The sequence below is a fragment of the Colletotrichum destructivum genome, chromosome 4 (genome assembly GCF_034447905.1).
Source record: "Colletotrichum destructivum chromosome 4, complete sequence".
In the NCBI taxonomy this organism is placed as follows: Eukaryota; Fungi; Ascomycota; class Sordariomycetes; order Glomerellales; family Glomerellaceae; genus Colletotrichum; species Colletotrichum destructivum.
The window spans coordinates 5,318,219-5,339,705 of record NC_085899.1 but is presented as its reverse complement, the minus strand read 5'-3'; the positions used below and the strand labels follow the sequence as shown (position 1 = coordinate 5,339,705).

General features: G+C 55.0%; 7 protein-coding genes across 7 annotated transcripts; 4 read left to right on the top strand and 3 right to left on the bottom strand.

The window, feature by feature from the left end:
* Nucleotides 1–1,439: 1,439 nt before the first annotated feature.
* On the top strand, nucleotides 1,440–2,891 carry CDEST_07565 (Putative aldo/keto reductase, aldo-keto reductase, NADP-dependent oxidoreductase). Its single transcript, XM_062923724.1, has one exon. The coding sequence runs from the start codon at nucleotides 1,589–1,591 to the stop codon at nucleotides 2,510–2,512; it is 924 nt and encodes a 307-aa protein (XP_062779775.1). The 5' UTR covers nucleotides 1,440–1,588; the 3' UTR covers nucleotides 2,513–2,891.
* Nucleotides 2,892–3,236: 345 nt separating this feature from the next.
* Nucleotides 3,237–6,065, bottom strand: CDEST_07564 (uncharacterized protein). Its single transcript, XM_062923723.1, has 6 exons — nucleotides 5,906–6,065; nucleotides 5,816–5,830; nucleotides 5,697–5,730; nucleotides 5,536–5,609; nucleotides 4,499–5,470; nucleotides 3,237–4,436 (listed from the first exon to the last, which is right to left on the bottom strand). The coding sequence occupies exons 1-6, from the start codon at nucleotides 5,950–5,952 to the stop codon at nucleotides 3,452–3,454; spliced, it is 2,127 nt and encodes a 708-aa protein (XP_062779774.1). The 5' UTR covers nucleotides 5,953–6,065; the 3' UTR covers nucleotides 3,237–3,451.
* A 907-nt stretch (nucleotides 6,066–6,972) lies between these two features.
* Nucleotides 6,973–8,508, bottom strand: CDEST_07563 (Putative fumarate lyase family, L-Aspartase, adenylosuccinate lyase; the record flags this gene model as incomplete). Its single annotated transcript, XM_062923722.1, has 3 exons — nucleotides 6,973–7,572; nucleotides 7,637–8,145; nucleotides 8,211–8,508. 3 exons carry the CDS (start codon nucleotides 8,506–8,508, stop codon nucleotides 6,973–6,975), a joined length of 1,407 nt encoding a protein of 468 aa, XP_062779773.1.
* A 654-nt stretch (nucleotides 8,509–9,162) lies between these two features.
* CDEST_07562 (Putative major facilitator superfamily, MFS transporter superfamily) lies at nucleotides 9,163–11,022 on the top strand (the record flags this gene model as incomplete). The annotated part of the gene is made up of 8 exons (XM_062923721.1): nucleotides 9,163–9,333; nucleotides 9,411–9,443; nucleotides 9,501–9,621; nucleotides 9,672–9,823; nucleotides 9,877–10,052; nucleotides 10,113–10,397; nucleotides 10,453–10,694; nucleotides 10,751–11,022. 8 exons carry the CDS (start codon nucleotides 9,163–9,165, stop codon nucleotides 11,020–11,022), a joined length of 1,452 nt encoding a protein of 483 aa, XP_062779772.1.
* A 1,637-nt stretch (nucleotides 11,023–12,659) lies between these two features.
* On the top strand, nucleotides 12,660–14,305 carry CDEST_07561 (Putative pectate lyase, pectin lyase/virulence factor). The gene is made up of 3 exons (XM_062923720.1): nucleotides 12,660–12,856; nucleotides 12,954–13,274; nucleotides 13,351–14,305. Exons 1-3 carry the CDS (start codon nucleotides 12,717–12,719, stop codon nucleotides 14,078–14,080), a joined length of 1,191 nt encoding a protein of 396 aa, XP_062779771.1. The 5' UTR covers nucleotides 12,660–12,716; the 3' UTR covers nucleotides 14,081–14,305.
* A 51-nt stretch (nucleotides 14,306–14,356) lies between these two features.
* On the bottom strand, nucleotides 14,357–17,161 carry CDEST_07560 (Putative ankyrin repeat-containing domain superfamily). The gene is made up of 2 exons (XM_062923719.1): nucleotides 16,733–17,161; nucleotides 14,357–16,658 (listed from the first exon to the last, which is right to left on the bottom strand). The coding sequence occupies exons 1-2, from the start codon at nucleotides 16,900–16,902 to the stop codon at nucleotides 14,663–14,665; spliced, it is 2,166 nt and encodes a 721-aa protein (XP_062779770.1). The 5' UTR covers nucleotides 16,903–17,161; the 3' UTR covers nucleotides 14,357–14,662.
* A 2,850-nt stretch (nucleotides 17,162–20,011) lies between these two features.
* On the top strand, nucleotides 20,012–20,707 carry CDEST_07559 (uncharacterized protein; the record flags this gene model as incomplete). Its single annotated transcript, XM_062923718.1, has 2 exons — nucleotides 20,012–20,417; nucleotides 20,491–20,707. The coding sequence occupies exons 1-2, from the start codon at nucleotides 20,380–20,382 to the stop codon at nucleotides 20,705–20,707; spliced, it is 255 nt and encodes an 84-aa protein (XP_062779769.1). The 5' UTR covers nucleotides 20,012–20,379.
* Nucleotides 20,708–21,487: the final 780 nt, after the last annotated feature.

Genomic DNA, 21,487 nt, shown 5'->3' with positions numbered 1-21,487 from the left:
CATCCACGTTTTGGACCTGGCCCACCTCGGCCGTGATGCTGTCGGGTTCCTTGACGTCACTTTGGGGCACATTGCGTCTGTCGCTTAGTGCGGCTTTTCATTTTCACAATTACCTTACCCAGGCAACCGTGCTAGACGTGAGTTGTAGTGGGATGTGCCCGATTATTTCGACGTCTCCGTGGAAAAATGGGTTTCTTTCATCCCTCCCCCCCCCCCCCCCCCCCCCCCAAATCCCCTCTCCCCCCTCCCTCAGCCGTATTCGATGCCGATGCCGATGCTGCATCTCTCGTACGCCTCGCGTCTTTTCCACCGCGGCTGAAAAAACGGGCGCCTAATGCATCCATCCGTATCCTTCGGGAATAATTGACCGAAGTCCAAGTCCCTTGAGGCTTGGCTTTGCACCAGTATCCAGCTTTTTTTTTTTTTTTTTGGTCCCTTGTTCATTTTCTTTTCTCTTTTTTTGCCTTTTCATTGTCCATTTTTCAGTCCTCTTATTGGTGGTCTTGCTTGTAATTTTTCTCATGTAGATTGTAAGATTTGCGCTAACGTGAGATCGGTATTTGCCACACCCGTGTGAAATTTCTGTTTTCCAGTGAGGCTCAAGTGTGTTCCCAACACGCCAAAACCCGGGTCCCTGAAATTCAGCCTCATACAAGGACCACAACGAGGTCCAAGACCGGACAATCCGTCTGATACGTCGCTTATGCCGCCCGTGTACTTGCTACATGAGTCGAGTTTAGCAGCCAAGGTCGGTATTCGGCGGTGGGGACTGAGGCCTGCCCCCCAGGCAAACCTGATAGGCGAGTGTACTGTAACAAGCCAGCAGCCACTGCATTCCCGTACAGATACAGAAACCCTGACTCGGACGTCGCCCATCGGCCCAGCGTCGGCGGAGACCCGGCACGTCATCGGACCCATCTCCCGGCGGAGCAACGGCCCAGCACCGGCGGAGAACTTCTACGTCATTGTATCCAGAATCAGCGGGTCAAAGGCCCAGAGATAACGGGGCATCAACCTGGCACCGTTGAGACAACGGACGGACACCGACTGGGAACCGCCGGCACCGACTCGAAAAACGACTTCGCCTTTACACAGTACACTACGTCGAGAGGGACCGACTCAACACCGTCGATGTACCGACCCTCTAAAAAATCGTTATGGGGCAACAGCATGTTGGAGAACGGATCCCCCATCCAAGACGAAGGTGGAGGTGGAGGGAGTGGCATCAACCCAGTACATACGGGAAATTCATCACGGCGGGTCCGCGGCTGGCGACAAGGGATGGTGAGAGAGAGTGTGTGTGAGAGAGAAAGAGTGAGAGAGGGAGTCGACGCCATCGGTCCGAAATAGGCAATAGGGCGAGATACAGAGAGACGTCGAAAAGGATAAAAGGAAACGAATAAGTCGACAACATCTGCTCTCACTTTTTGGAAGCATCACTCACACTTCAATCACTTCAAACGGCCTTTTCCAAACCAACAATCACAACCTCAACTCTTGATACCCAATAAACCAACAACAACTCCCTTCCATCTACCACACACATTTTCTTATACACACACACACACACAAACACCACACATTCACAATGGCCGCCCAGATCGCTTCCCGTCAGCCTGAGATTGGCATGGAGAAGGTTATGCCTACCCGCCAGGACTCCGGATACGCCTCTCCCTGCGACTCTCCCCGTCTGACCGTCAGACTCAACGATGGCAACGAAATCCCCCAGATCGCCCTCGGCGTCTACAAGGCGCCCAACGGCCAGGAGACCGAGGACGCCGTCATGGCCGCGCTTGACGCCGGCTACCGCCACATCGACTCGGCCGCCAGATACGCCAACGAGGAGGCCTGCGGCCGCGCCCTGAAGCAGTGGTTCCAGAAGACCGGCACCCCGAGATCCGAGGTCTTCGTCACCACCAAGCTCTGGGACGCCGACCACGGCTACGAGGCCACCTTCAAGGCCCTCTGCGACTCGCTCGAGAAGTTCCAGCTCGACTACTTCGACCTCTACCTCATCCACTCCCCCTCCGACGACAAGGAGAAGCGCATCGCCTCCTGGAGAGCCCTCGAGACCGCCCAGCGCCTCGGCAAGGTCCGCTCCATCGGTGTCTCCAACTTCAGCTCCCAGCACCTCGAGGAGCTGATGCAGGAGACCTCGGTCGTCCCCGCCGTCAACCAGATCGAAGTCCACCCCTTCTGCCAGCGCCAGGACCTCGTCGACACCTGCCGCAAGCACGGCATCGCCATCGAGGCCTACTCCCCCCTCGCCCGCGGCAACAAGCTCGAGGATGCCACCGTCGGCAAGATCGCCGCCAAGTACGGCAAGACCCCTGCCCAGATCCTCCTGAACTGGAACGCCGCCCGCGGCAACATCGTCCTCCCCAAGTCCCTCACCGCCCACCGCATCAAGTCCAACTTCGAGTCCTTCGACTTTGAGCTCTCCCCCGAGGACATTGCCACCATCGACGGTCTCGACGAGAACTACGTCACCGGCTCCCTCCACAAGGAGTAAATGATGAGTCCTCGACATTTGCCTCGCGGGGCACTCTCGATCGGCACATGACACTGCTTGGGACACATTCAAAAAAGAACCCAGCGGGTATACCTTGAAGCATTCCTCCATCCTGAGGGCATTGGAACAGCCTCTTCACATCTTGCCGACGTGACGCATTACGCACGTCGTCCATCCAGGACATTCAAAAATAGGAGTTGATTGCTGCATAGCGCCATTTTGGCGCTCTATTCCCCCCACCGCCGAAGATTTTTCTTGGATTTTGGAGTTTGGATTCCCTTTTTTAGAATTCCCTTATTGGGAGGACATAGAAAGAGATAGATACTAGATGAGCGAGCTAGACAGCACATCAGGTCAAGCCTGGTACGAATTTATGGCCTAAAACTTTCTCAAATCTTTTCGGTTCCTCTTCCCATGCTTGTGATATGATCTCAGGCTTTTTTTTAATAAGTCCGACCGATTTAATTCATCGCTTCAAGCTAGGCATAACTCTTTGCTTATGGTTGAAAACACTTTTCAGCATTCATGCAACTGCAAACTAATCGCAGTCGGGTGCTGTGCCTGTCAATCACCCCTCACCCCCTGTGCATCCATCCGATCGCCATCAACGGTGACCCTTCTGGAGCACTGTTGGCCCACGATCCAGGTCCCAGATCTTTTTAAGGCTACAGGTCACAAGACAATTCACCCGCGTGGGTCGACAGGGCCCCGAGTGCACTCACATGTTGCTGTTATTTCGACGACAAGCCCCTTACTTACTTGGGCATGCTTCTCAGAAACCTCTACACCCGTTCTAACGCTATCAAACTTTACTGTGAGCCCATACATAGACTGCAGCAATGTTCAAAGCTCACATCATCATAGAAAATCAGCCAGGCAACAAGACACAGCATTCATATTTATGTGGGTCGAAAACAGAGATGAGTTCCACACTTGAGGTTACGCTCGTCTCTCGTCATTGACCGTCGTCGTCTTCTGCTGAGCAGCAACCCCTGGATCGTAGAGACCCAATCCCGTGTCAAACTGGAGATCCATCGGCATGGCGTCCAGGGTGTTTGCAAGCTCCAACGCTGACGCCATGGGCCAATCCCAGACGTTCCACTGCAATTGATCGAGCGCCGGCGGCTGCTGGGCCTCTCTGGCAGAAAAGGTTTTCTCCCGGAGCATGTCGAGGACGTCAGCACACTGGGCGACATACCCGCTCGCGTCGCCAGCTCTCAAGTGCCGCAGTGTTTCGGCGCAGCTCCTGACCAGGTCTTCGTCCTCCTCGTCGCCTGCGATCGGCTGGCCTTTCCACCTCGCGAACAACAGCGTCAGGCCGGCCTGCCACAGCATGTGTAGCCCGTTCGGGTAGAGGTGGGCAATGATGACGGCGTCGATCCCCCGATTCGGCCCGTCGTCGTTTTTCGAATCGGACACGCTGGTGGCGGAAAGTCGGATCAGCTCGGCCGAGGCGCGGCCGCATGCGAGCAGGGAGACGTTGAACTGCGGGTCGGCCGTCGTGAAGGCGAGGGCTGGCCGGTGCACATGGACCGTGGCGTTGTAGAAGGCAGCGCGGAGGAACGTCACCTCGAACGTATCTATCGCTGCGACAGGGGCCAGGTCTGCACCGTCGTCTTCGGGGTCGGCTGCCTTGTGCATGGGTAGCATTCGCTCCCACATGGTCAGTTCGGCTTGCAGTTGGTTGACCTTGGTTACGCCACCACGCCGCCGGGTTGTCGAGTACAGCTTTTCCAGGGCCTCTCCGACGATGACGGCTAGTTTGAACAGGCACAATGCCGTGTCGACTTGGGACCGTTCCCCGGGCAAGGGGAAAGCCACGCTCTCGCGAGACACTTGGTCGTGATCGACCCGTGACGGGAGGTCGGTGTCCACGTCCTGGTCTCGGATGAGTCTGGGCATGCCGTGATAGGCGCTGGAAAACCTGTGAGGCATGTCAGGTTTGTCGTCAGGACAGGGACGAGTTGGAACATGGGGGCGACCCACGTATCGAGCGAGTATTGGCACCACCACACGCGACGCCGCAGTTCAGTCTCTAGAGGATCGAATTTGAACCGTTGAGAGTGGCGGTGAAGCCCGAGGTTTTGTGCCATTCTGGTAGCCATCCCGCCAAGCTGAGAAGCGACCGAGTAACGTGACGATAACTGCAGGTAGATCTGAGAAATCTCGAGCCCTTGGAGCGTTGGCAGAGACGGCCTCTCATGAAGAATGTTCGTCAAGGCGGAAGCCATTGCGTAGTACGTCTCGGAAAGGCACAAGAAGTGCTGGTGGCTCTCGACGCAAGAACCCGGGAGCCCGAGGGTTCCCAACGCAAGTAGACCAAGAACCTGGTGCAACGTGCTGGGGTCACCGTGCTCGGGGTCTTCGCTTAACCGACGGAAAGCCTCGAGGGTAGAGTGTTTGTGCACAACCGGGTAGAGTGGTGTCCAGCGGTCAATGGTTGCTTCGAGGATACCCGCCGCGTTGAGAGGAAGCTGGGAGATCATCGCAGCAACCACCTGCGACTCGGAGTCTTTGGGAGGGACGCCCCAAATGTTGTGCAGGTAGAGATTGTATACGCTGCTCGGGAACGTGTCGGTATGTATCCGCAGCATCTGCAGCTGTTGCTCGGCCTGGCTGATGAAGTGGACGCCCGTCGATGAACCTGCAAACATGGCAACCTGGTCGTCGTTGGACACCAGTCTGCCCATGTGCCCAACCACAGGCTCTGGTCCCTGCCTCGCTCTGGAAGCCGATGAAACGTCTGTTTGACGCAGCCATGTGGTCGTTGCTGGTCTGTCTGTACTGTTGACAGGAAAGAGGTTCAACGGCGACTGTCCCGTGACGACATGTTGTTGCTGCAACAGTCCTTGATCGTGAGGTTTTGAGGCCTGCGTAACCGCACTAATGGCAGGCTCAGGTGTCTTGGAGGGAGCAGAACCATTACCGCTGTCATCGACACCTTCGTTTTGATAGTAGCTGGAGACGCGTTAGCTGAGAGCATCTTGGGTTGGGTTACAAGCCGGCCATCGGCGACAGCTCACCTTTTTCTCTTTCTATTGCGCTTTAATTTCGTTGACACAATGCAAGCCGCGCCTCCCGTGGCACACGGGGTGCACTAAAGCATAGTTGGTGGTTAGTACCGTAGTTACGAAGGACTCGGAACAGGATACGCTCGGCGATTCGCGATCGCAATAACTAATACCTTTTCGCCATCGCCATAACATCTGATCTTCCGTCTGAGTATGTTCTAGTAAGTCCATGAACTGGAATATGCAGAATAATTCGGGCTGCCATTCTCCAGCCCACACATTGATTGCTTACCGACGGCAACGATCGCTTGAGAAGGTGTTGTTAGTGGCTGGCTCCTTGGTATCAAGTTAATCTAGGTACGCAACAAGGGCTGTGTCTCACCAAACTTGCCCAGAGTGCGCCCCCGACGGATTTCTCGGTCCATTCATATTCTCAATGCCATCGACATTCTGATTTATCTGTAATGTGACACTTTCTGGAGTTCGTTTAGCCTTGAGCGCACCGGAAGGCGCATGCACAACGGATATGGAATGGCGATGAAATGGTGTGGGGGGGAGAAGATCGTCAAGTCCGACCAGAATCCAACAACCACTGAGAAAGAAGTCGTTTCAGTGGTCTCATTGCATAAATCGGTTAGCTGCATGGGCCACTGGCTTCGGTGAGCGGTTTCGGTTTCGGTGTGGCGCTTTTCCCTGCCAAACCCCTCCCTGCTTGAAGTCCATCAAAGAGCGAGACGAGCCGTTGCAGACTTCGTTGCCAATTATTGCCTCAACTGATCAGCCATCTGTGCAGCCACAAAGTGAATGTTTACGGATTAGAACGGGCGGTTGTAACGATGAAATGAAGGGGAGCTCACTGTTCGTCAATCGTTTGTCCAAAAAATGGAAATGGTGCTTACAGACGCGTTAACCGAGATCTCTATGTCGCACGGCATTCGAATTACACATAAGACTATGTATGGACTCTGCTTCGACAATTTTCCATTTTCTCCTTAACCCCTGAATCTCATGTTGGGTTCATGGTCCAATCGAGAGTATGGAATTACTCATTTTGCTACACATTGGCCGCCAGCACACACACTTTTTGCTAGCACAACAATACTCTTGTCTAGGTTTCTACAAGAGCCAGTACTTATGGAATTCTCATTCTGATTTCTTTCTTCTTCAGTTAGATAGCTGTTGTTTTGGCTCTGCAACACAGGACAAGGCATAGGAAACCAACTCATTCCCGAATTGAACATATAGTTGCCAATGCTAATAGTCGAACAGAGAATAAAAGGTTGTTGAATTCTGTGGTATGAGTGAGTCGGAGGTCCTGTATAATGGAGCGAGCGGTTTACAACGTAAATCCACAGTGAAGACATGGCTCGGATTGATCATTAACTCGGTTTGGCATCTGTGTTTCCGCTACCACTGTCTATCTGCTCAACAACCCTCCAAGAGAAGGGGTCAATGGCTACCGTTGGTTAAGCCGTTGCCATTCGCCAACCCATTAGTGTTTGCCGTCTTCTGACCAAGCAGCTCGTCGATCATCAGCTGGCAGCACCCAAGGTACCTCGTGGGATCGCAGAGCTTGGAAAGCTCGGCTGATGCGAGGTGGGTTGTGACGTGCGGCGACTTCTCAAGGGCTTCCTGTAACGAGATGCCGTTCTCGTGGGCCTCAACACACGCTTTATAAACGATCTCGTGTGCTTCTTGGCGGCCAGTGTATCTTGCCAAGTCCATCATAACGGCCTCGGCGACAATCAGACCCTTCGTCGACTTTAAGTTGGTCATCATAACGTCCTTGTTGACCTGCAGACCAGACAGCGCGAACTCTGCCTGATGCAGGGAGCCGACAATAGAGATGAAAGCCGTCGGGATGGCAGCCCACTCGAGGTGCCATGGCCCGGACGCCCTCTCAAAGTCCGACACCATGCCATCCAAAACGAGACCGGCTTGCGCGCGGAGGATCTTGGATTGCGCAAGGATAACCTCACTCGAGATCGGGTTTCGCTTCTGCGGCATTGTCGATGAGGCACCGCGATGCGGCACGTAGGGCTCGGCAACCTTGAAAGAGGAGACAAACGTCAGCATCTACCGACGTTCAAGTATATAGCGAACAAGTACAAACCTCGTTCAGCTCGTTGGATGACATGATGATCAAATCCAACGCAATCTTTCCCAAGCTACCACCGACAAGGGCAAGGTAGTTGATGATTTCGGCCACCGTATCGCGCGCCACGTGCCACGTGATGACGGGATCTTGCAGGCCGAGAATGGACGCGAGACGCTTGCGGACGCGAATGCCGCTGTCGGACGTGCCCAGAGAGGCCAAGGTACCGGCCGCGCCGCCGAACTGGACCAGCAAGCAGCTCTCCTTGATCTGCTCGAGACGCTTCACGTGCCTCCGGAAGCCGGCCAGCCAGACGGCGCACTTGTATCCGAAAGTGATGGGGAGCGCATGTTGCAGGTGCGTTCTGCCGGCCATCGGAACATCTCTGTAGGCGGCGGACATCTTTTCGAGTGTGGAGGTGACCTTGCGGAGGAGGCGCTCGACGATTTCGAGACCGGTCTTCATCTGGAGAACCGACGCAAGGTCCATGATGTCTTGGGTGGTAGCACCCCAGTGGATGTAACCGGCTTTCAAGGTTGCCTGTCAGTATTCCTTGCAACATGCCAAAGCCGTGGAAGATGTGTCTGCTTACATGTCTCTTCTGCCACCCACTTGGACATCTGCTCGACCAAGGGCAGAACCGGGTAGCCGACGATCTCCGTGCGCGCAGCAAGAAGCTGCCAATCAATCTTGGAGACGTCGCAGTGCTCTCTCAACACGGCAGCAGTACCAGCGGGCACAATTCCCTCGGCCTCTTCGGCCTCGGCAAGAGCACATTCCGCCTTGATGAGGTTGGCTACGTACGAACGCTCGGAAAAGGCCTGGCGCGCCTCTTCGGTTCCAAAGATGTTGCCGAAGAGCGTCGAGTCAAAGACGGTAGCGGCAGACATGGTGGCAGGTTCACGTCTACAAGAAAAGAGAGAAAAAAGGAAGTGAGAATGCAGACAATCGAGGGGGTCAATTCGTCACCAACAAGGAACGTCTGTGGCGTGATATTATACCAGACAAAAAGTTCGAGGTTGCAGCAGTCATCGCTACTCCATCCGATGCGCTGGCGCGTTCCCCTCGGTGGGTTTTATTCCTTGTCATGGACCGAAACCCTGCCGGTCATCGTCCGATCTAACGCGGACAGCTTCCAAGCCGCGGGGTCACGGAATAACGCAGTAACGGGTCACCGACGGGCGGGATAAGGACGGAGTAAGGCCGTGCGGCGCGGCGTAACGGCGTATCGGCATAGCACGGGCCAAGTTCCGGTTCGCCGGGGCCTCCAGATCGTCGCGGACTGGTCTGTGGACCGCTTGCTGGACTCTAATAGTGTTATGGTAGAATAAGCTGTTGCGGGGAACGTGGATTTCCTGGGGATGTGTCTGAACCATCTCCGCAAACCCGGGGTTGACTGGTTGACTGGAAAACATCGTATATAAATCGGACGGTTTCGCCGTCTGTTGTTCTTTCATTCCCATGGTACACAGCTTGCTTCTAGCTTAGACTCTTTCCCTCTCCCTCCCTCTTCTTCTCCTCCTTTTGATTCAATTTCTGCCATCATGACAACGAACTCGGGACCTGATTCCAAGCATGGAGGACCACTCGAGGTCGAGCACAGCGAAAAGTCGGACAAAGGAGAGGCCATCATCTCTGGCGACTACTCTGGCGCGGAAGAGAAAACCGACCCAGTGGAGATCGCCCTGGTCCGCAAACTCGATCGCAGAATCATGGTAAGTCGGGTCAAGAACTACAACTTCCACCATTGAGACCCTCGTTCTGGTGCTAACCCGGTTGCTTGTGTCTGTAGCCGATCCTTTGGGCGATGTACTTCCTGAACTACGTACGATGTCTCTCCGGCTCTCCGACTTTACACAGATTGTCCTGACCAAGGAAACAGCTCGACCGAAATGCCCTGCCACAAGCTAGACTCAACACCCTGGAGGAGGATCTGGGACTCAAGGGAGTCGAATACAACACTGCCATTTCGATCCTTTTCGTCGGCTACCTACTGATGCAAGGTATGTCATCGTCACAAGAGTCCATATGGAATTTTGCTGATGAAAAGAAGTGCCGTCAAACATGTTCTTGACTCGTACGAGACCCTCAATCTATATGTCAGCCTGCATGATCGGCTGGGCTGCCATCTCTGCTGCTACAGCAGGAGTCACGAACTACTCCGGCTTGGTTGCCTGTCGTTTTTTCCTTGGATTTGTTGAAGCAGTGAGTGCAAGAATTCGATCCTTCAGGATGCTTTTTTCTAAACCTGAATGTAGCCTTTCTACCCGGGCGCTCTCTACCTGTTGTCGATCTTCTACACCCGAAAAGAGCTTGCGACTCGAATCTCTCTACTGTACACCGGACAAGTCGTCAGCACCGGCTGTTCTGGTTTGATCGCGGCTGCCACATTTTCCACTTTGGATCAAGTGAAGGGCATCGCCGGCTGGCAATGGTACAGCCTCGTCCATACACCCCTCCCCACCACTCAGGCTCTTGGCTAACATCAACTCAGGCTCTTCATCATCGAAGGTTCGGTCACCGCTCTGGTTGCCATCTTCGGCTTTTTTCTCCTTCCCGATGATCCTTCTGTTACTCGCTGGTTGACCGAAGACGAACGAAAGCTTGCGGTCGATCGCATTCGTCGCGACACAGTTGGCCAACAAGAGCGCGGCTCTACCTTGGATGGTCTCAAGCAAGCCTGCAAGGATCCAAAGACCTGGCTCTTCTGTTTAATGCAGAACCTACACATATCGGCGTGTTCTTTCAATAACTTCTTTCCTACAATCGTTCGTACCATGTGAGTTGAGTAGATCTATCGAACGGGACAGACCAAGGGCTGACACAAGTCTTAGGGGATTCCGATCTACAACGGCTCTTTTGCTCACCGCTCCTCCCTATTTTGTTTCTGGTTTCTTGGGAATTCCCTTCGCCTGGTCCAGCGGAAAGCTCAACGAAAGAACGTGGCACATTACTGCCGGCCTATCTCTCGCCATCGTGGGCTTCGCCATGACCTGCGGTAGCACCAACAATGCCGTTAGGTATGCAGCGACGTTCTTGTATGCGACGGGAGCATACAGTGTAGGAAGTGTAATTCGTAAGTCACGCTACCTCTTTCAACCGTCACAAGTAGGCTAACCAATGTTCTATTAGTGGGCTGGGTTAGCAACACCTTGTCACAAACTCCCGAGAAGAAAGCGGTTGCCTACTCTCTCGTCAACGTGACGGCCAACCTAGCGTACATCTACTGCGCTTATCTTTGGCCCAGCACCGATGGGCCCAAGTATATGATGGGCTTCTCGAGCATGATCGCGTTCGCGGCCACCAGCATCATGTGCGCCTGGGCAATGAGGTTCTGGCTGATTCAGACCAACAAGAAGATTCGGGAGAGCGAAGACGAAAACGTCAAACTGTACGCGTATTGATATCCAGATATCAACACCGTCTCACTTCCAGATCAGAGGTTGAGAACAGTGTATGCTGAGTTCGATGTGTTCTTTGAGAGTTTTCTTAGGACATTGCTGGAGGCTGCGTGCTACATGCCAAGAGGTTTCTTGGGCTTGTTGCTGTCTGACGTTCGCGTAGCGGGAGGTCGTGATTTGCCACGTTCTAGCAACAGCGCTGGCATTGCAATAAGGTTCGTTGTGATTGAGAATACTCGTGTCACTGAGAGTTAATATATCGTGCACATGTACTTTCAATTATGCTAATGTGACTGCAGGGTGGGTTGATTGTCTCTTGAGTTTCCTAGCGAGGACCCTTGAGTCTATCGAGCACGTTTCCCAGCGTTGACAAGCCTTCGATGTCGGGGCATTGTCGAATCTGTTTTGCGCTGTTCCACGACGTATGCGAACACTGGTTCTGTTTTTTGACACAGACTTGTTTTCATTTTTTTTTCACTTGTTCCGGGGGCATTACTTAGAGCTCTGTTGCTTGGTTTCTACTTTGGCAAGCAAAGGAGTGGTGCTCAGTGCCACGTCATTTGCAACGAGTTGCATACTCTTTTCGACGTAGTTCAACTGCCTGCACGCCGCCACTGTTCTTTTGGAAATGGCAGCCTTGGTCGCCCCCGTATCTGGGCGAGTGACGCTCGACAACGGTTGCGAAGAGACAGTTTGGGGTTAAGGATTGGCGGAAAGCAATACTGAGATTGAGTCTTGGAGTATACTGGCCAAACTCTCCCATGCTACCCATTCGTGTCTTGTGATCATGATGGCATCTTGATCCACGTCCCTACAAGGCAGGTGTGAGCGATACACCATGTTTGAGGTAGGCGAGAGTTTCTCCAGAGAGTCAAACAAAATAAGCCGTCCATAGACGGTTCATTTGGACAACTTTAAACAGTATGGTATTTATCAGTAGGCCCCCCCCCTCGGATGAGTCTCCACACGATTGATTTGGCTGAGGGAGTTTGAGGTCGTCGTAAACTCCGGCACTAGCGAAAGATCCAAGCCGTTTGGCCCACCTGATCTCTATCATTCGGCCCAGATTTCCGTAGGTACCCTACAGCTCTGTCGAGTAGTTAGAACCCATGACGGGCACACAACGAGGTGTTTACCCAGGTTGGGACGGAGCACGATTAGTGAACCAGTCGTCCTTCAGCTTCTGCTCCTTTCATTTGGCCGGATCCCTGTCACTGATCTGTATGTGGACGGAAAGCGGAGTTGACAAGCCCGTCCAGTGTAGCATCTTGAGAACCCTGACCGAGAAGGTCTCCGCTCAACTCTACCCTTTCAGGGCTACTCCAGTTCCAGGGTTCCGGATGAGGAAGCACTTGCCGGACCCACTGCCAATGAGCGTTCGCACTAGGGTTTGCGGGGGCATCAGATTCCCATCGTACGGAAGATTCCAAGATTGAGGGACCGCTGCATCGGTGAAGACGGTGCTATGTGGTGGAAATACAGATAAACTCTCGCAGGGCCTCCTCGTGTCGCCCCACCATCGTGGCCATGGACACACGGCTATTAGCAGTTTAGACTTATTAGTTTAAGATTGTCTCCCCTCAAGGATATAACCCTTGGGTATCCCTTTCTACCTCAATTCTACTTTCAACCTCCCTATTCTTCGTGTCACTTCTTTTTCCATCCAACCATCGTCATTCTTTCCTTGGCCTAACAAAATGAAGGCCTCTCTTTTCTCACTGGTTGTCGCTCTTGCGAGCACGGCCACGGCCCAAGTCCAGGGCAAGGCGTTCGGTTTTGCCGCCGGGACTACCGGTGGTGGCTCGGCCGCGCCTCAGTACCCTTCCAGCATTGCTCAGTAAGTGGGTGTGAGGAGAGAGAGAGAGAGAGATAGAAATGAAGAAGTTTTGGATGGGGTCAAGTTGATTCAACTAACAACAACATCATCAACGCAGGCTGAAGGAGTGGCTTACTGACAGCACGCCGCGAACCATCATGATCGACCGCACCTGGGACTTCCGCAACACCGAGGGAACGACCAAGGGCCGCTGTTGCAGCGACAACCGCACGACCAAGTGCCCCGGCGGCACGTCCAAGGGCCAGACCTGGATCCAGGACACCTGCGACGCGGCCAGCGGCACCTGGGTCGACTGCACGTACGACAACGCGGCCAAGACCCCGATCGACGTCAACAGTAACAAGAGCATCGTCGGCGTCGGGTCCAAGGGCGTCATTATCGGCAAGGGCTTCCGCGTGCGCGGCGGGAAGAGCAACGTGTAAGGGCACCATTAAACTCCCTTACAAGTTCAAAACTGCGGAGACGGTAGCTAATACGCTTTCTTGCTCTTTTAGAATTTTTCAAAATATCCATATCACAAATCTGAACCCGCAGTACGTCTGGGGCGGCGATGCCATCACGCTCGACGGGTCTGACCGGGTGTGGATCGACCACTGCAAGATCTCGCTCATCGGGCGGCAGTTCATCGTCTCGGGCTGGGGCGCGGCCGGAAAGGTGACCATCTCCAACAACGAGTTCGACGGCCGGTCCGAGTGGTCGGCCGGGTGCAACGGCAAACACTACTGGACGGCGCTCCTGATCGGGGCCAAGGACTACTACACCTTCTCCGGCAACTGGCTGCACGACGTCTCGGGCCGCTCGCCGCACATGGGCACCAAGAACACGGCCGGCAGCGAGAACCTGTTCCACGGCGTCAACAACTACTTCCAGAACGTCGGCGGCCACGCCTTCGACATTGACGGCAACACCTGGGTCCTGCTCGAGGGCAACTACTTCGACGCCGTCACCACCCCGGTCACCCCGGCCAGCCTGACCAACGGCGGCAACATCTACATCGTCAACACCGTCGACGAGGCCTCGCGCTGCGTCTCGTCCCTGGGCTACATCTGCGAGTGGAACCGCTCCCGCGACTCGGGCGTCGTCAACACCCTCACCAGCTCCGCCGCGCTGTCCAAGCTGGGCGGCTTCAAGTCCTCGCTCATCGGCCACATCGGTGTCGCCGACGTGCCCGCCAAGGTCAAGGCCAACGCCGGCGTTGGCAAGACCACGAGCACCAACGCTTGAGTGTTTCTGGCTTGAAATGGAGCAACGACGCTTTATTCCATAAAAGATGAGTATCCCTGACAAGCTGACAGGCGTGGGGTTTGTGTGGTGGCGATCACTCGAGCTAGTATTCAGAGGGATGCCTTGCAGAACTCCAAGCAACTTTCACCATTCTGTATTTACTTGATGCGTACATATATTTATACATGCTTCGGCAACGGTCTCAAAGAAGCCTCGCTTCTTCACAAACGAGAGAGACTTCACTGCGTCACTTAGTTGAAGCTCATGGAAGACAAATGTGCTTGATGATTAAATTCAAATGAGCCTGCGCAGCCTGTACAGTCCTCACTCGGCTCGGGTATCCGCAAAGTTCCCTTCCGTCCATAAGTAATCATCGTATATCCTTCGCTCATATCCGTATATCGTATCACAATCCCTCTTGTAGTCAAGGTGCCCAACGCCACAGGCCACTGTCCGTTGACATCAAAATAGCTGAAAGAAGAGCAGAATCAACTTTTGTGTGTACCAACCAACCCAACTCCCAACTCCCAACTTCCCCAGCAACAAGCACATACAGGGACCCCTGCACCCAATGCCTCACAACTACCTCAGTTCCCATTCTTGATGTACCGTTGGAGACTGCACGGCCTTGACCTGTCCCGATAGCCAGGCATGACAAGCTTCGTAGTGGGAGTACTGAATGTTCTGCTTGGACGACACGACCATCCGGTCAGCGACCTGGAGCACGCTCCGCCCCTCCACGTCGCGCGCGTGCGCGTTGGCCCCGTGCTGGGTCAGCGTGCGCATGGCTAGCTTCTTGCCCCTCCGGACGGCGATGTGCAGCGCCGTCTCGCCGTTCCTGTTGCGGGCGTTGACGTCGGCGCCGGCCTCGATGAGGAATTCGAGGATCTGGACGGGCTTCTTGTAGTCGTCGTCCTCGGGCAGCTGCGCGACAAAGGCCATGAGCACCGTGTTGCCGTACTTGTCGTAGTGGTTCGGGTCCACGCCGAGCTCGATGAGGTCCCTGACGATCCGTTCGCGGATCGTGAGCCGGTCCTTGGACGAGTCGAACAGCGATCCTCCAAGGGCGGGCTTGTTGTGCTTGCGCTTTCGACCAGGAGCCGCCGCCGTCGCCGCAGCCGTAGTCGGTTGTTGCTGTTCCTTGCCGCTGGCGTTGGGGAGGTGCTGTGGGAATCTGGTGAAGAGGGAGTCCTGGCTGAGGATGGCGTCGGCCAGGCAGTGGAGGCCGTTCCGACCCTGCTTATCTTGGATCCTCACGTGTGTGTGCGCATCGTTGACAAGCTTCAGCAGCTCGGCCTGTTCTTCGATCGGCGACGAGACCTGCCGCAAGGTACGAGAGCCCCGCGCTGGCGACATCTCCTGGCCGACAGCAGCAGTGTACGCCCGGCGAACAGGCAGTCCGATCGGGGCGGACTCGGGGATGTTGCCAAAGGCGTCGCGACGGCAGTACTCCATGGCGTCGAACTGCTTAAGAAGGGCGTTCTTCGTGTCTCGGTCCAGGATGCTGTGCTCCTTGGAGTGCAGGACGTGGCAGAAGTTGCGGCCGTAGACATCGCAAGCGTACAGGAACTCGGAGCGCTGCAGGTATTTGATGAGCTGGAAGAGAGAGACAGCCTTGTGCGCGAACCAGGTATCGTTGAGGACGTGCAGAAAAGTCTGGCCGGCGCTGTTGGTCGCCGACGGGTTAGGCGAGGACTCGATGGCTCTGAAGAGGAGTTCGTGACGGGCGTCACCGGCGGCGAGAAGGTGGAGAATCGTGTTGCCGAAAGCATCGCGCTGGTTCAGTCTTCCGTCGGGGGGCACGCCGTGGAGGAGGATGTGCTGGGCATACGGCGACGGGCCCGTGTCGGTCACCCACGACTCGGGGGTGAGCTCGTTCTTCAGGTGACAGAAGCAGGATCGCGAGTCGTGTTCGGGGAACCCCTCGATGCAGAAACCCTGCCTGGTCACATGGTGATGCAGGTTCAAAAAGTCACCGGGAAGCGGTCTGGCTCCCATCTCCGAGTTCCCCTGCGGCGCGTTGTACTCGAAAATCCACGACGCCGGGTTAGAGTCGGCGGTGCCGGGGCGGTCCTCGTCCATGGGGGACTGGTTTTTCATGGTGTTGCTCGGCATCGTGTACCGCTTCAGCAACTTGTCGACTTGACGGATGAACCCGGTCGAGTACTGCGACAGCACCTCCTGCAGGGTCAGTGTAGTGGTCTGACGACGGATTCCCATCTCGGGCGGCGGCACAGTCGCGAAGTCGGTCGTCAACAAGGTCGGAAGCGGGCCGGCGGTCGGTGGACCCCAGCCGGCGGACGATGATCGAGAGTGTTCAAAAGGTTGGAAGTCATTGACAGTAGGGCTGTTCCCGCTCTCGTGCTTGAAGTCCGGGTTTACGCTCAAATGCGATCGGGAGTCGGACGAGATGGACCTGGGGTAGCCCGGCGAATAGGCGTTCTCAGGTGTCGTCTGGCGCGTGGGAGAGCTGTCGAGGGCGCTTATACGGCGGTCCATGTCGGTTCGGGTTCGCGGATGAAGCCATCGCGGCTCTTTGTCTAGGATTGAGTTGAGCTTCTTGTTGGCAGAATCCTTTCTGCGCGTGTATTGTCAGCAATCGTAGTTGCGCCCGGCGCAGAAGAGTAGAGACGGGTGATCAGCCGTACGTACCCTGGGCAGTCCTTGTTGCCGGGAGTCGACCTGTGGACGACCTTAACGATTTTCTCGAGAGGCAATGTTGTGTAGACATAAAGCCTGGCCAATCTTCGCTCAGAAGACTCGTTCCATAGCGACGGGCGCCCGGTCTGGGTGGCGTGCGAGCTAGAAGGTGAAGCCGACATTGCAAGTCAAAAAGTGATGGCTGGCCGCCACAGCCTTGTCACGTTTGTTGATGTAGAGCGTGCAAGTGAGGATATGAAGGGCACTGGGGTATATAAATGGAGAGAGCTGTTACAGGTCAAGCGACAAACAAGAGATTGGAACAAGAAATTCAGGATGGGGCGAGGGACATGATGGGCAACGAGAAGGATCGAAGCGGACTCTCGTTGTCAAAAGTGAGGGGAATGACCAGACTATCAATGAGCTGAAGGATGGTGCATGGCGCCGGTGAGAGAGAGAGCGAGAGACGGCGTGCCATGGCCAGAGAGACGGGGTTCGGCAACGGGGCAGGGGTCAAACAAACAACTAAGGCTAAAAGAGCGTTGGATTCTGATGGGACTGACTGGCCCCCCCTTCGACAGCCAGGGTGGGAGGCCGGGTAGCACAGCAATACACTCGCAGCCTGGAGGAGGTCTTCGAGGTGGTCTGGCGGAGCCAATAGATGTGATGTAGAAGAACGGAGGTTGTGTGCCAGTAGGCCGGGGCTGTGTGTGTGTGTGTGTGTGTGTGTGTGTGCCTAGGAGGGGGCCCAGCCGTATTTTTGATCATACCAGGCCGTACAAGAGAAGGGCTGTGTGAGAGATTCTTGATTCCAAGACCAGCAGAGGGCACACAGGACGAGGAACTGTGTTCGGTCATTACAAGATGACAGACCCAGCCGGGAGTTGGCGATGGGTGAGCATGTCCACGGCCGCGACGGAGCTCTAGGTCGAGCAGCGGCTTGCTTTGCTTGAGGATATCGAACAAGCCGAGATTGTTGATTTAGGCACCGGGATTTCTCCTTGTCTGAGATTGTTCAGCTTGAGGCACTTTTTGGAGTGATCCCAGTAAGCGCCCACAACTGGACTAGGTCGGGGGTGCTAACGATCCTCCCGTCTTCATAGGCGTCAGCTGTTGCAATGGACGTCCGGGGGCAGTCGTCGGTCCTTGGACGGATGGGAATGACTTCATCCCAATTATTCCGGAGTCGCAGGACGGGGACGGGGAACGGTGCGTGTAAGGAGGGCTCCGGCATGAACCAGCCGCAGTAAACTCGGGTCGTAGCTGTCGTACAGTGAGAACGATGGGTGAGCCAGTGAATGAGTGAGCGAATGAGCGAGTGTGCGTGTGAGCATGAGTGTGAGTGTGAGTGAGTGGGGGGAGTGAAAAACAGCCCTGTTAGGCAGAGTCGGATGGGTGCAGTGGCGGAGCTTGCAGCGGCCACAGTGGAAGGGGGAAGGGGGAGGGGGAAGGGGGAGGGGAGGGAGCCATTAAGCGCCCCCATGCCCACGCTACGGGAGAATGACGTGCCGGGAATCGCGTGCGACGGTCTCAAGCTTCTAACCCCCAGTCAACCAACCTCAGCGGGGTGACTTAATTCGGTCTACGGTGAGGTGAGTGAAAGGCGGCTGTCTAGGTGATCTGTCGGGGGGGTGGGCAGTAAGAGATGGATGTGAACACCCCTGCTGGACATGACATTGGTTGCGGATCACCAAAGCATTGTATGTATGTATGTTGAACAGTTGAAATTTGAAACTGTTGCGCAGTGTAATTTCACAACTCTTGAGTTGGTGAGCCGGTTGCCGACTGTCTTTCCCACTTCGACCTATCCATGTATTATCATTCTTCCACTTCGTCTTCCGATCTATATCATGAGACGAGAGCATAGCGGCCTAACTGCCCAACTAACTCTCCCGAGAACCAGTTGTCACTTTCCATAGAGCAATGACGAAGCTGGCGCTTGTCGGCATTGGCCCCCAAACCCTGAGTGAGCTCTGAGTTGGCATGTCTCTCTTCCTCAACTACACTCACCGAATGCTACTACATCTTCCTTGCAGTGCCTCCCTCGATGCTGCACCGCCGCAACAGCCACATTCATCCCTCCCCTCCCCTGCTTGGGCGTGCATTGGTTCCAAAGAACAGACACCTTGCTGGCGGCGGCCTCTGCGGCTATTCTCTACTTCATCGTTAGTCTCATTCAACCTTAGCCACACTCGGCTTTTCATGCCGCGTTCTCGAATGGCAGCCGTCGCGGCACCGGCCGGAAGTCTATATGCCTGTCATGTCATCCACGTCCAACAGACCCTCCCCGGTCTTCCCTCGCTCGGACAACTTACAGGGCATCCTCACGCTTGCCAAGCCGGCATGGAAGAGCTAACTCGATAAACTCATTCTACGCTCCCGTATTCCGGCTCCGCCCCCCCTTCGCGCGGCGGGGAGTTGGTAGATTCGTTCATCATTTGTCCTACAAAACATCTACGCCCAGCCGAGAGAGGTATCGTCAACCAAAGCCGTGATGTCAACAGTCGTCCACTCAAGTCCCTGACGTTGACCGAGTCGTTCGTGTCTAGTCTATTCTCGACTGGCCAGAGGCCACCCGGTGTTGGATACACCCAGGATCTAAGCAATCCACACGTCCCCATTTTCCCTTCCATCGCCCGTTGGTCCATCTTCTGACCTGGTTTTCCCGCCCATCCGTCATCCCCCGCCCGCCCCCCGTCGTCAAGTTTCCTACTTGTCGCGAAATTTTGCCATATCACTTCACCGCGCCACTTCCAATCTCCCCCGCCCGCCAACTCCCGCCCTCACTAGCCCGCCCGCTCGCACTCGTCCACGGGCGGGCGTCTGTTTCAACCGTGGAGGAGCCGCCTAAGGTCTCTTAGGAAGCTGGTTCAAATCCAGCCGAGTGGCGAGCCACTCGGCCATCCTAGAAGCTGTCCCCAAGCTCCCTAAGCTCCCCACGCTCCCCACGCTCCCGTGCTCAAGCCATTCCAGCCAGTCCGCACCAGGGTCCCCTACGCTTTTTCCAGATACCTTTTTTTCCCCCCCTCTCACTCCACTCACCGCATCATACCCATCTGGATCTTGAATGCCATTCATCTTGAAGGGAAGCCTGCTAGCTTCCATATTCCTAATTCGATGTTCTCATGACTAGTCTGACGGTCAAGTGACTGCGAAGCTACATACCTTACCCTCTATGCTCTCATCTCGACTGTACCCGTTCCATCCCGCGCCAGCGCCTATCGTTCCCATGTCGACTTTTTCCGGTTCCTAAACATTTTAAATCCATTCCTCTTTCATCCTGGATTTTCCGTCGATGCCTTCGTACCCCCTGGGCGTGAATCACTCACTCACATTGGTGCTGTGGTTCATGGACGCAAGCTCCATCAAAGGGATGATGCGTCTTCTTCCAATTCCACATGTCTTCTTCTACTAGACTTGCAACGAGTGATGCGATTGCAGTCCACTTCAATCCCAGCTGTACCAGTCGTTCAGCTCATGTATATATATCTAGGACTGTGGTGTCGTTGTTGGTCGGGTCTGGTCTGATCTGGCCTCCATCATCACTCGACAACCAACACCGACCCCCTTCCAGCAACTAACAAGAGCTCGTGCACTTTCCACCATCCCAGAGCTCCTTAAGATCTTTCCCGCCCCTCCAAGAAGTAACTCGAGTCAATATGTCTGGTTCAAGCTCCAACCAGCGTCCCACTTACAGGTACGCCGGCCACCTAGACCAGACTTCCCCATCCCACCTTGCCGTGCCGCCAACCTTAACTAACACATCCCAGCTACCCCCAGTCAACCTATAGCGGTTCTGCAAACACCAGTGGGCGGCCGCGTGACACTCCGACCTATCAAACACCCTACACCACGTATAGATCCTCGTCCACATCGGATCCCATGGAGAGATTCTGGGTTACGGGGCAGGGAACAGACAGGCCGGGCCGTGCGGCTGCTGAACTGGCCAAGTTTGAACAGCGATTTGGTTCTTCCAGTCGTCGGTGAAGAGGGCTCATCCGTGGAACGTCCTTTCATGAAGCCTCGTCGTCCGTTTACTTTTTACTCGTTTCCTGTATAATTAGTTGTTCAATACCCAAGCAAGCATGCGCCGGCTTTCAATCACCGTCTGGCAAACATACTCTCTCTTACACTCTATCCCCACTCAAAATCATCCACATATGAGAATGCCATCAAACCCAACCGTGCCCCCCTCCACTCCCCACCGCTCACAGTCTCACTCACGCCATCGTCGCCGACCAAAACCCACAAGCTCCAACACGAACCAAAAAGGCAAAAGCGAACCCGTCCATTGCAGTTGTGACTCCTCCACCTGGGCTCGAACCAGGGATCTCCCGATTAACAGTCGGACGCCTTAGCCAACTGGGCCATGGAGGATTGAGGAACCGGTAACGGCTCATGGACTGGGTGGGATGTGGAAGCCGGCGGGGCTGAGGAATGCTAAGATCTCACGATGGGGCGTGCTGGGTCTCATGTCTTCAGAATGCGGGCGTGTCTTGACGGGAAATGAGACGAGATTGCCGAGGACGACAGGTCGGTATCGCGTTTTGGCTCCTGCGTGAAGAGAGTTGTGGCCAAGGACGAGTAGTAAGGTTGGCACTTACCGTACCGTTGGGTAGAGGATGTAAGTGAGTGAGTCTGGTCGGGATGTCTGTCATGGGCGCAAAAGATGTCCACACCCGATAGTATCACCCAATTTCCCACAAGGTTCCAAGCTAGTGTTTCGATCGATTGGGGGCCTGCCTGCCATCCGTTGATCATACCGAT